This window comes from Helobdella robusta, assembly GCF_000326865.2.
Source record: "Helobdella robusta unplaced genomic scaffold HELROscaffold_104, whole genome shotgun sequence".
NCBI lineage: Eukaryota > Metazoa > Annelida > Clitellata > Rhynchobdellida > Glossiphoniidae > Helobdella > Helobdella robusta.
In genome coordinates this window covers 263,431-275,806 of record NW_008703589.1, presented here as the reverse complement: position 1 = coordinate 275,806, position 12,376 = coordinate 263,431, and the positions used below count along the sequence as shown (strand labels likewise).

The window sequence follows — 12,376 nt, the reverse complement described above, 5'->3', positions numbered from 1 at the left end:
ACCATTCAAGATATCATTTTGTTTGGGCAGAAGTTGTTTCAGTCCACAGGATAATACAACCTGTGACTGATTGTTTTATGTTACCCTACTTTACTTATTAGCTGAGTTAGTTTTGGTTGAATTTTGTTTAGCTTTTAAAAGTTTGAAAGGTTTGATTTGTTGTGTTGTCAACAGTTGAATCAGTTTTCTTTTGTATTCAACATTTGCTATTTTAAATCTGTTATAAATGATGCTTAGTAGGCTATCTCAGGCTAAATATTATCTCTGGTTAAAAAATATCTCAATGTAATAGCTACATAAAATTAAGTAAATGATTTGATTCATTCCTATTCATACTCTCAGGGTTATTGTTAGTTGGAGCCTCACTGTCCTAATCCTCCTACACTAATCATTCCAGCCAGAAACCAACCACCATGGAAACGTACGTGAAGTTGGCTCAGACATTCGCAGGGAGGGACAAATTGATGAGAACGACTGGGTACACACTCGCGCTGATTTCCAGCACGTTGAATGGCGACTCGAGTAAGAAGTTGTCCATCGTTGCAAAGCAGATCAGTTCTGCGAGGATCATAATGAGACTGTTCGATGACATTCCTGGGTTCAACAACACCAAGAAGATGGGGGCAGATGTTAGTGGGTTGGTTGGCTGGCTGGCTGTTTAATTGATTGATTGATTGATTGATTGATGGATTGATTGATTGATGGATTGATTGATTGATGGATTGATTGATTGATTGATTGATTGATTGATTGATTGATTGATTGATTGATTGATTGATTGATTGATTGATTGATTGATTGATTGATTGATTGATTGATTGATTGATTGATTGATTGATTGATTGATTGATTGATTGATTGATTGATTGATTGATTGATTGATTGATTGATTGATTGATTGATTGATTGATTGATTGATTGATTGATTGATTGATTGATTGATTGATTGATTGATTGATTGATTGATTGATTGATTGATTGATTGATTGATTGATTGATTGATTGATTGATTGATTGATTGATTGGTTGATTGATTGACACTGATGGTAAATAAAATGATTGAAAACCCCGACATGCACCAAGCAGGAGAGAGATAAGGTGTGCAGAATTCTAACCATCATCTCAAACATCTCCACACAAGTCTTCTACCCATGTGAACATATTGCCTGGATGACTGACCTCGGAGTTTTGGGTTCGTTCATTCATTCATTCATTAATTTATTCATTCATTCATTCATTCATTTGTTTTATTTATTTATTCCTCTTTTCAATTTTTTTGTATTTTTGGTAATAGGAAAATCATCGAGGAGCTGGTGGGCGGCCAGTACGAGCTGCTGGGCGCTATCGTTACTGTGTAGTTTTTTAAAGTTTGTGGGAGGTGATTGAATAAATGAATGAATGAATGAATGAATGAATGAATGAATGAATAGATGCATGTATAATGAATGATGAACCAATGAATGGATGAATAACAAAAAAAGAATGAATGAATGAATAATTGTATTGATAATAAAATATTGTTGATTAATGGATTGATTGATTAGCTGATGGAATGAATGAACGAGTGAGTGAATGAACGACCGATAGGATGAACGAATGAAAGAATGAACGAATGAATGATTGATTAAATGAATGATTGATTGAATGAATGATTGATTGAATGAATGAATGATTGAAACCTGCAGAAACGTGAAAAAGTTGATAATGTTGAGAGAGAAGGAGTTATTGTTACGGAATCAACACGAGATTCAACTGCTGGAGTGTGGAGTCAGGTGCTGATGACGATTGTTGCTGTTGTTGTTGCTGCTGTTGTTGTTGTTGTTGCTGTCGTTGTTGTTTTTGTTGTTAGAATGATGACGATGACGATGCATTTAAAAATTGGAAATATTTTTCCTCCTGGAATTCATCCCACAGCTCCGAATCATCATCATCATCATCGTTACCATCATTATCTCAATTCCTGTTCAGCTCGTCATCATCATCATCATCTTTAACATCGTCATCATCACCGGCCTCCAAAGAACTCTTACTAAACAAAGAACAAACAATTGACGAGTTTTTAAATCTCTTGAAAAATTTGTTCGACTTCATATTGGCCGTCTCCATGCTACCCTGGCAGGGGTTCCTCTGGGCTGGTAGGGCTACCCAGAGAAAGAAAGCAATTTTTGGTTGGGGCTCTTATTATTATTATTATTATTATTATTATTATTATTATTATTATTATTATTATTGCTATCGTTGTTGTTGTTATTCGTCTTCCTCTATCTTGCCTTTCTTTCATGGAAACTTTCTTTTGAAGAACGCCTCCCTTCATGAATTCGTTCATTGAGAAACTTTTTAAGGGTCCCATTCAACATTTGAAATGGGGCGACGGCAAGCCCTGTTGACCCGTTCGCCTTCCACCCTCCCTACGCTACCGTCTTAATATTATTATTATTATTATTATAGTTGATTTTATTATTATCACTTATTATTATTTATTTATTATATATTATTGTGTTGATTAATAATCTCTTAATTATTGAAATAGAAATATAAACTTCCAGGCATAATATCGTCCCTCTCGTCATTGGCCCTCCTGATCAGATCCCATAATAGGAATAATAATAAGAATAATAATCACAATAATAATAAGAAAAATACTGATAATAAGAATGAATGAATGAATGAATGGCTTTTGTGTTTTTCAATTATATTTCACGGACGGCATGTTCGATCGTTCGCTTGTTGCACACTCGGGTTCAACTAAATAAAATTGAATAAACTTTTAAATGACTTTTCTTTGGTTAACGAGGTAGTGGCGAATGAACGTTGGTGACCACGTGATGATGGTGGTGATGATGATGGTGGTGATTTAAGACGATGATGATACTGATTCAGACCTTTAATATATAAGTCTTATGAACAGGCACGAATGTTTGTTGAAATGTCACTACACAAAAAATGTATATATACATATATATAATGTGTGTGTGTGTGTGTGTGTGTGTGTGTGTGTGTGTGTGTGTGTGTGTGTGTGTGTGTGTGTGTGTGTGTGTTAAAAGAGGAACTTGCATGCAAACGTTTGAAAAGTTAACGCTTCAAAAATCTGTCGATTCATGATCTGCCGCGGTCGGCTGGTGGTGACCCGCGTGCGAATGCGCAGTCACGTGAGTCTGTGACGTCATCGGTTGGCTTTCTTTCGCGTCGTGTGATTGGTCCTGCCCTCTGACCGGCCCCATTAACGGCACGTGACATATAAACTGTTTCTTGCCCATGCCTCGTCCTAACTTGCGGTTATGGAGGACAGCGTTGAGGTCGTTCATTAGGTCACCTCTTCCGGCCGCCATCTTGTTTTTTGATGCACTTCCGGTTGGTTGAGAGGAAGGCATGATAGGTCTCGCCTTGCCCGGGACATGTTGGTGTTCCTCAGGGACGTGTTTCAATCGGGCCTGATGTGGTGACGGTGATTATGAATGATGAAGATGATTTTTTATGACCATTTTATTCATCCGCTCATCCATTCATCCACTAACTTGTTGGAAGCCCCCAGCCCCTCGGATGGACTCCAGCAAGTTGTTCCTCTTCTCTGCGTGGTCTACCTCCAGGGTCAGCCCACTCACCGGAAGTTGGATGACGTCACTTCCGGGTGGAGGGGGAGGTACGTAGTGGGATATGTAGCTGAGTGGGTGCGTGCGTGGAGACAAATGAATGAAGGAATGATGGGTGGGTGGAAGAATGGAATGTAGAATGAATGAATGCAGGGCCGAATCAACCAATTATAGAAAAATGGCTCGTAGATTCATGCATCATAAAAATGTATAATTAAAGTCTAGGGTCGGTCGAGGGCCTCTAATCCGGCCCTGAGTGAAGGAATGAATGAATGAGTGAATGAAGGGATGAATAAAACGATTAGATGAGTTTTTCGAATAAACTAGAATATATAAATGAAGTGGTTTTTTTTCTTCATTATATGATGATCACCCACTAACTTCATATTTAAGGGTTGTGAGAATTATTCGATATACTCCCCAAAAAAATTCAACACTTTATAACTGTATAGATGATTTTATCCTAACAACAATTAACTATTTGTTTATCCGTTTATTTATTTATAACTTTATTTCATTAAAAAATAATTAAATTATGTTTATTACATACAGTTTAACTTTAAAGTTTTTACATCATAAGAGTTAGTCAGGCCAGTTTAATCACATCCAGTTTCGTCTTTTTTATTCAAGAAAAAATGTCTCTGTCATATGTTTTGTTAGATTATAATGTAAGAATTTATGGTAATAATAATAACAATAATAATAATAGAAATAATGATATTTATTCACAGCTTTTCAAGTTCAAAGTTGTTTGTTTTCCATGCAAGATGCGAATTCTTCCTATTTCTTCTTCTTTTTCTTTTTCTTCTTCTTCTTCTTCATCATCATCATCATCATCTTCTTCTTCTTCTTCTTATTATTATTATCCTTTAATAAGCATTGCATTTTTTCCAAGCAATAAACTTAGCTTTCCCAGGCAGCTAAACAAGAATTTCTGAATTTCTGCTTATGGAAGTTTTATTTCCAAACAGTAATAATTAATTTGTATTATATTCAGTTTAATTTAAATCATGTTTTGTTTATATTGCAATTATTTTTATTTTTCAAGTTTTAAATAATAATATAATCACCCAAATTTTCATTACTTTACATTTGTATTAATTTACAATAGCATCCCTATTTTTTAATAGAATTTACTTTTATCATTTAAGTTTACTTTTCACAAGGATCCAATTATTTACTATGTTTTAATTTGATAAAATATTGTAAATAAAATACGGTTTCGGGACTAATTTTTTTCCCTAATTTTTTTCGTTATTTGTATTTACGATTCACGTAAAGTATGAACGCTGAATATTCCAGTTTGTTATTTCCCATTTTAAAAAAAACTTCTTCCTTATTTTTTTTAAATTTAATTTTTAATCTAATTCTAATAATTAAATTATATAATATTTTATTTATTTTATTAAATTTTTTATCTTAATTAATAATCATATATTTTTTCATTATTTTAATAATTTAATTTTAATTAATTTTTAATGTACTGAAACTTTTCAAAAAACGTATTTCAATTTCATTTCATTAACTGTTAAGTGTTAACATTAATTAGCCAATCCCCAATTGTTCGTTATTTTTAAAAAATTTATTTAAGTTAGCTAAGTAATGAGTGTTTTAAAATACAAATGCAAGGTATGTCTATTAATTATATTTTTCATTTTATTCTCTGTTAGGTCAGTGAAATGTGATAAAAAATAAAGATAGATGAAAGAGAGAGAGGGAGAGAGATAAAGAAAAGAAAACTAAAGAAAGGGTTCAATCCTAAACGAACTTGACAAGCCTTTGTTGGAGGAGAAATTAGTGAAGTAGGAAAAGGTTCTCTAGAGAGTGAAGTAACAAAATCAGATTATTAAGAAAAGATGAAGGTCGAGAAATTATGGTATGAAAGAGAGAGAGATAGAGAGAGAAGAGAGATAGAGAAAGAGATAGAGAAAAAAATATGTAAAAATTAGTAGGAGAAAGAAAGAGAGAGATTGAGAAAGAGTGCAAGTATGTTAAAGAGAGAGAGAGAAAGAGAGAAAGTAAGAGAGAACTTTGAGAGAGAGAGAGAGAGAGAGAGAGAGAGAGTGAGGGTAGAAAGGCCATAAGTGAATAAGCTCCTTTAGGCAACCAACCATCCCATTCATCTTAGTCTGTGTATTCCCAATTAGCACATCATTCACAACAATTATGCTACCTATATGATAGATGACATTTGCTTGAATACTCCTACAAAATCTAATTCAAATTTCCAAAATCATCGTCATCATCACTAACGAAAACTTCAAGATCATCATCATCATCATCATCACCACCTAAAACTTCAAGATCATCATCACCACCACCACCAACTCCAAGATCATCATCATCACCACCAACTCCAAGATTGCCATCAGGAGAGGGAGGGAGATATGGAATGTTCCGGATGGAGTTTACTTTTAAACAACAACGATGATGATAATGATGACGATGGGCGTGGTGTTGGTAGTGGTGGTGGTAGTGGTGGTAGAAATGGCGATTGTGGTTGTGGCGCTTTGGGATTGGAAAGGAATTATAAGTTAGGATGGTGCTTTGTGGGTTTGTGGTTGCGCGCCTCTGACTGATGATGATGATGATGGCGGTGGTGATGATGATGTTGATGATGATGATGATGGCGGTGGTGATGATGATGTTGATGGTATTGACGGTGGTGGTGATGGTGATAATTTTTAGTAAATAATAATAATAATAATCTCGCATTGTAGATCATTGGATGTGGAATTCCCCTCAAGAAAAGACCTATTTGCTGATAAAGATTCTCATCATTTCAACAGCCACAACAACAACAACAACAACAACAACAACAACAACAACAATAATAATAATAATAATAATTATCACAAGAGGCACTTGTTCAACTTCAGAACAACATACAAGGCAACGGAAATGTTGAAGAATAGATTGCTGATTGCTTGGGTCAATGCAAAAAATGGTGTGTGTGTTCGTGTGTGTGTGTGTGTGTGTGTGTGCGTGCGTACGCGTGTGTGTGTGTGCGTGTGTATGTGTGTCAAGAATACCTTGAACGCCTACAACGCCATCATCATCGTCAACACCACCATCATCATCTTCATCGTCACCACCATCATCATCATCATCGTCGTCGTCAACATCATCATCATCACCACCACCACCACCATCATCATCATCATCGTAGGTTGGGTCAGCCGGACGGCCTCAGAGTTCAAAAACGACCCGCCCCTCTGGATGTTGGGGAGAAATTATGACGGTGAGAACAATGGGGAGTCCTTTATTTTTCCAAAATAGTAATATAAATCTACAAATTAAATGAGATGAAAATAGGGTAGGATAAATTAAAATAAAAAAGAATAAAATAAAAATTAAAAATCGGTTATGTAGTCTACGATGCTCGCCATTATATGTCTGTGTGTGTGTGTGTGTGTGTGTGTGTGTGTGTGTGTGTGTGTGTGTGTGTTACATCGAAATAGTAAATGTTTAATCGGAATAAAGTATGTACAACTAGAGTTTAAAGAGCAGTCCAAAAGCAGTTAGGATACACTCGAGTTTCTGTCGCAATGAATGGCATATGATGCTGATATTGGCGAGTTAGTCAACGCTTAAGATCCTCTTATTTATTTAATAAGTCAGATAGAATTAAACTTACAAGGTTGTCAAATCGTTAAAAAATTGCTCAGATCAAATAAAAGTCACCGGCGCTAAGGTGAAATGTTTTAAGAAGCCTAGTGCGGAGATTTCATATAATATATATGAAATTATATTATATTGAATTTATATTTATATTATATAGTTATGTTCTGGTATTTAGTTATATAGTTATATTCTGGTATGTAGTTCTCTGATGTGTTGACGTTGGATTCGTGACAGACTGCCAATTCGAATATTTCGATTGTATCTAAATGAATGAATGAATGAATGAATGAATGAATGAATGAATGAATGAATGAATGAATGAATGAATGAATGAGTGAATGAACGAACTAATGAATAAATGGTAAAGTACAAAAAGTGACAAATAGCTGGTTATATCACCTCGTGGGAGTGCTATATCGGGCCGGCCGCCGTGATTTGAAAAGGGACGAGACTGAGACAAAATGGTCTTCTCAGCCAAAATTGTAACCAATCCAGTTTTCTGCAGAATCAAAGACAGTATTTCATTATGGCGCGTTGTATATCTTTTTAGAGCTGCGACGGAACCGCAATCTGGCAGGACGTGTTTGTCTGGGGTGCGTTACAGAGAGGACACGATGCGTTGGAAGACTTACCCAATGTGGAGAAATTGACATTTGTAGGAAGTTGTTGAATTAATGCCTTCCTAACAAATTTGAACAATTGGGACGTGATCTTTTATGCGTTACATGAAATAAACTTGTTAAAAAGAAAAAAAAACCTATGATCGATTTAACAATTGTCCCCTGGCATTTCAGTTAGGACAGATGTGCGAGATAAGATTCATGTTGAGCTGTCGAGAGCTTTATAAGTTTTGGTTTTACGTCAGTTGAATCAGGAAGGATGTTGTCGGTTGTCGACTTTGATGAAACTGTTGTGAGATTTCGTCCGTAGACATTGTATCTCATTGTATCTCATTGTATCTCATTGCATCTCATTGTATCTCATTGTATCTCATTGTATCTCATTTTATCTCATTGTATCTCATTTTATCTCATTGTATCTCATTTTATCTCATTGTATCTCATTTTATCTCATACCTCACGATTTCAGGTTGTGGCGGAGTTTGACCCTTAACCTTTCAGGGTAATGTTTAAGTGATCTCAAGTTTAGTCCTCATAGTTTATTAGGCAGTGAGATATACTCCGACACACAGCTGCTAACTGGAGAGGATACCAGTCTCTTACCGATTCTGCGATAATAATAATAAATAATAATAATAAATAATAATAATAATAATATTGATAATAAAAAATAATAATAATGGTGATGGTGATTTCATCTTCACTCAGATGTGGACACCTTTAAAGGAGAGTTCTCCAAACTGGCCTGGATAACATATAGACAGGGATTCGAAAGTTTATCGCCATCATCGTCGTCGTCGCTGACGTCATCATCGTCGCTGACGTCATCATCGTCGTTGTCATCGTCCTCGCCGGCAATACCATCCCTGGTCGTTAAGGACGTGATGATGTCGTTATCGGCATCTCTACAGTTGCAAACGCCATCATCGTCGGCAAAACCCTCATCATCATCATCGTCGGCGCCACCATCGTCGACACAATCCACAGGCTCTAAATTTGGAAGCCAAACACGACAACATCAACATCGTCATCATCATCAGCAGCAACAACAACAACAGCAGCAGCAGCAACAACAACAACAGCAGCAACAACAACAACAACACGTGACAACAGATGTTGGCTGGGGCTGCATGTTGAGATGTGCCCAGATGTGCCTGGCTCACGCCATCCAAGAGTATTGGACCAACAATGTGAAGGTGATGAGTAAGGATGGCGACGACGATGATGGCGACGATGACGACGATCGCTCGTATGATGACTACAGCTACCTCGATAGCTACTTCTCAAACAGCACTGTCAGCGGCCACTGTAACTTCAACGGTTATGATGATGGTGATAAGATAACTGCCAAGAAAAATATGAACTACAACAGTTTTGGCACTCACGACAACAACAACAACAACAACAACAACAACAACAACAATACCCTTTTAACATTTCGCGATCTGATTGCTCTGTTCGGTGACCAATCAAATTCCAGCTGCATATTCTCGCTCCATTCATTGGTTCGTGAGGGTGAGAACTGGGGCAAGATGATCGGCCAGTGGTATGGTCCCTCTTCTGTCTCTTTGACTGTTAGGTTGGAGCAGTGTGGTGGTGGTGATGATGATGACGATGACGATGTTGATGACGATGATGATGATCCTGATGGTGATAATGATAGATATCTTAAATGTTAATTTTTTTCGTTATTGCTTTTATGATTAAATAATAATATTCTAACATAGAAATGTATTGAGACGGCACCAAAGAACCATGAAGAAAAAATTGATTAAAAGTGAATTGACAGACGCCAGGCAAAGAGCAAAAAATCTTCTTGATTTCGATATCTATGTTGCCCAAGATTCATCTGGTTCGTGACAATAAGAATAGTGGCGTTTATTTATTATCGTTATTATTATCATCATCATCATCATCATCATCATTATTATTATTATTATTATTATTATTATTATTATTATTATTATTATTTTAAACTATCATTAATTAATTTTATCTGGTCTGACCCTTTAATAGAAGTTTAATTAACTCGGTAGCATCGTCATCTTACGCAATTTACTGTGACAGAAACACGATTTGAACATAATTTAATGCCGATTCTATTTCTATTTGTATCCACTTACAATGTATGACTGGCATTGTAGAATATCTATATAATTCACATTATAACTTTTATTACTTTAACTTTATGATTACAATGTGTGCTTTGAAATGAAAACAAGAGGATGTTCTCATCATTATTATTATCGCCATGAGAAAAGCTTTTTGAATATGGCCAAGTATTTCTCTATAACTTGCAAAATAATTATAAACACTTATAATTATAAACAATTATAAACAATAATTGTAACCGATAGTTTATAAACACTCTAGCCTTATAATCAATACATTGGAATGCTAGCCTAGGTCTAGGTCTTTTTCTCTCGGTCGTTTTAATGCTTTTGATCTCTCTCTCAGTAACTCAATATGGTCTGATGATTTCATCGACAATCTCACTCATACAGCAAGTTCTTCGTCATTTATTATAATATTTACTCTGATAGAAATTGAATGAACCATTTAGGACAAATCTCTGCTCTCGTGATAAACATTCTTTTCACAAGATGACGAGCTTCGGAGATTATTTCACATCTTATTTTTTTTTTTTTTTTTTTTTTTGTCCCAGCTACTAATAACAACAACAAAAACAACAAAAATAATTTAGCTATATATATATTTTTAATTTTGGATTATAATCGACAATTATTGTTTCTTTCATTTCATGCATGTTTTTATGAAGAAAATAAAAAATTGGGTTCACCATCACCTCAATCAGTTTACATGAAAGATGTCTTGGACGCGTTCAAGTGCCATTCCTGTCGCCGTCGTCATCCCAACAACAACAACAACGATAATAATAATAATAATAATGTCACCACCAACAACAACTACAACGACGACGACGAAAACAACAAAGTCAAGAACCACAACAACAAGACAATCAGCGGCAACAACTACAGTATATCACTTGATGACGGTGAGCACTGTGACAGCATTAAAATCCTCATAACACCAAAAACAACATCATCAACAACATCAACAACAACATCAAAAACAACATTATCAACAACATCAACAACAACAACAACGAAGACAATAGCATCAGCCACAACAACAAGAGCAACAACAAAAGCTGCAACAACTAAAACATCTACAAAGACAATAACAACAACATCAACAACAACTACATCGGCTTCAACTACAACAACAAAGACGATGATGACCATCCAGACACCAGCACCTCAAACATCAACAACATCAACAACAACATCATCAACAACAACATCAACAGCAACCAAAAAGACGATGATGATAATAATCCCGATACGATTGGGTGAGGAGGTGATAGAAGGAAGGTACAGGGAGCATTTGAAGGAGGTCTTCCGGTGGAGATGGTGCGCCGGGGTCATGGGGGGCAGGCCAAAACATTCCCTCTACTTTGTCGGGGTTCAAGGTCAATCAGTGGTGATGATGATGATGTTGTTTGTTTTGGTGACGATATTTTTGTTGTTGTTGTTTACGATGATGACGATAATGATGATGATGATGATGGCGACGACTATGATGATGATGATGATCAAAATGTTCTTTAACTTTCACCCACCCAACTTCATCATCATCTTCATCATCATCATCTTCATCATCATCATTCTCATCATCGTCATCATCATCATCATCATCAGGTGACGAGTTGATATACTTGGATCCACATTGTTGCCAGGATGTTGTTGATGTCTTGAAGCCAAAATTTTCAACATCGGTCCGTATCTTCAGTTATTCATTTATAACTCATTTAGTTCGTTCGTTCGTTCATTCATTCATTCATTCATTCATTCATTCGTTCGTTCGTTCGTTCGCTCGCTCATTCGTTCGTTCGTTCATTCATCCATTCATTCATCCATCCATCCATCCATCCATTCATTCATTCATCCATTCATTCACTTACAGACCTACCACAACAAGCAGCCGTTGAAAATCCCCGTGAGCAAGTTGGATCCAACGCTGGCTGTGGTCTTCCGCTGCCATGGCGTCAACGACTTCATGGAACTGTGTCTTCGCGTCAAGCAGGTTGTGATGATGATGGCGATGATGATGATGATGATGATGGAGGTGATGATGATGATGATGGCGGTGATGATGATGATGATGATGGAGGTGATGATGATGGAGGTGATTGAGGTTAGTTTTTGAACATTCTACAGTATGAACAGAAGCTGATTGAAGAGCGTCGACGACGACAACCACCACAGCCACCACCACAGCCACCACAACCACCACCACCACAACCTACGTTAAAAATTTCTCAAAAGAATAAGCAAGGACACGTTAAACCTACTAGCGCCACCACATCTGCTGCACCAGCCGCAACATCATCATCGTCATCATCATTTTATTCAACATTGATTTCAACGCTCTACCCAGCACCAGCAACAACAACAACAACAACAACAACAACAACAACAACAACAACAACAACAACAAAATATCAGCCCAATTATTCCA

The 12,376-nt window shown here is 36.2% G+C and overlaps 3 protein-coding genes across 3 annotated transcripts in view; 2 read left to right on the top strand and 1 right to left on the bottom strand.

The window, feature by feature from the left end:
• Window positions 1-413: 413 nt before the first annotated feature.
• On the top strand, window positions 414-1,386 carry HELRODRAFT_91533 (hypothetical protein; the record flags this gene model as incomplete). The annotated part of the gene is made up of 3 exons (XM_009012349.1): window positions 414-641; window positions 1,084-1,192; window positions 1,295-1,386. 3 exons carry the CDS (start codon window positions 414-416, stop codon window positions 1,384-1,386), a joined length of 429 nt encoding a protein of 142 aa, XP_009010597.1.
• A 1,694-nt stretch (window positions 1,387-3,080) lies between these two features.
• Window positions 3,081-3,976, bottom strand: HELRODRAFT_183318 (hypothetical protein; the record flags this gene model as incomplete). The annotated part of the gene is made up of 3 exons (XM_009012348.1): window positions 3,081-3,431; window positions 3,516-3,660; window positions 3,972-3,976. The coding sequence occupies 3 exons, from the start codon at window positions 3,974-3,976 to the stop codon at window positions 3,081-3,083; spliced, it is 501 nt and encodes a 166-aa protein (XP_009010596.1).
• A 2,001-nt stretch (window positions 3,977-5,977) lies between these two features.
• Window positions 5,978-12,376, top strand: part of HELRODRAFT_194856 (hypothetical protein) — a gene marked incomplete at both ends in the record, with an annotated part of 7,763 nt that continues 1,364 nt past the window's right edge. The window contains 10 exons of the mRNA XM_009012347.1: window positions 5,978-6,123; window positions 6,311-6,537; window positions 6,760-6,831; window positions 8,543-9,413; window positions 9,562-9,686; window positions 10,650-10,850; window positions 11,166-11,327; window positions 11,557-11,597; window positions 11,822-11,941; window positions 12,364-12,376. The exon at window positions 12,364-12,376 is cut by the window's right edge and continues 1,364 nt beyond it. Coding sequence (XP_009010595.1) covers window positions 5,978-6,123; window positions 6,311-6,537; window positions 6,760-6,831; window positions 8,543-9,413; window positions 9,562-9,686; window positions 10,650-10,850; window positions 11,166-11,327; window positions 11,557-11,597; window positions 11,822-11,941; window positions 12,364-12,376 — 1,978 coding nt within the window. The remainder of the gene's footprint in view (window positions 6,124-6,310; window positions 6,538-6,759; window positions 6,832-8,542; window positions 9,414-9,561; window positions 9,687-10,649; window positions 10,851-11,165; window positions 11,328-11,556; window positions 11,598-11,821; window positions 11,942-12,363) is intronic.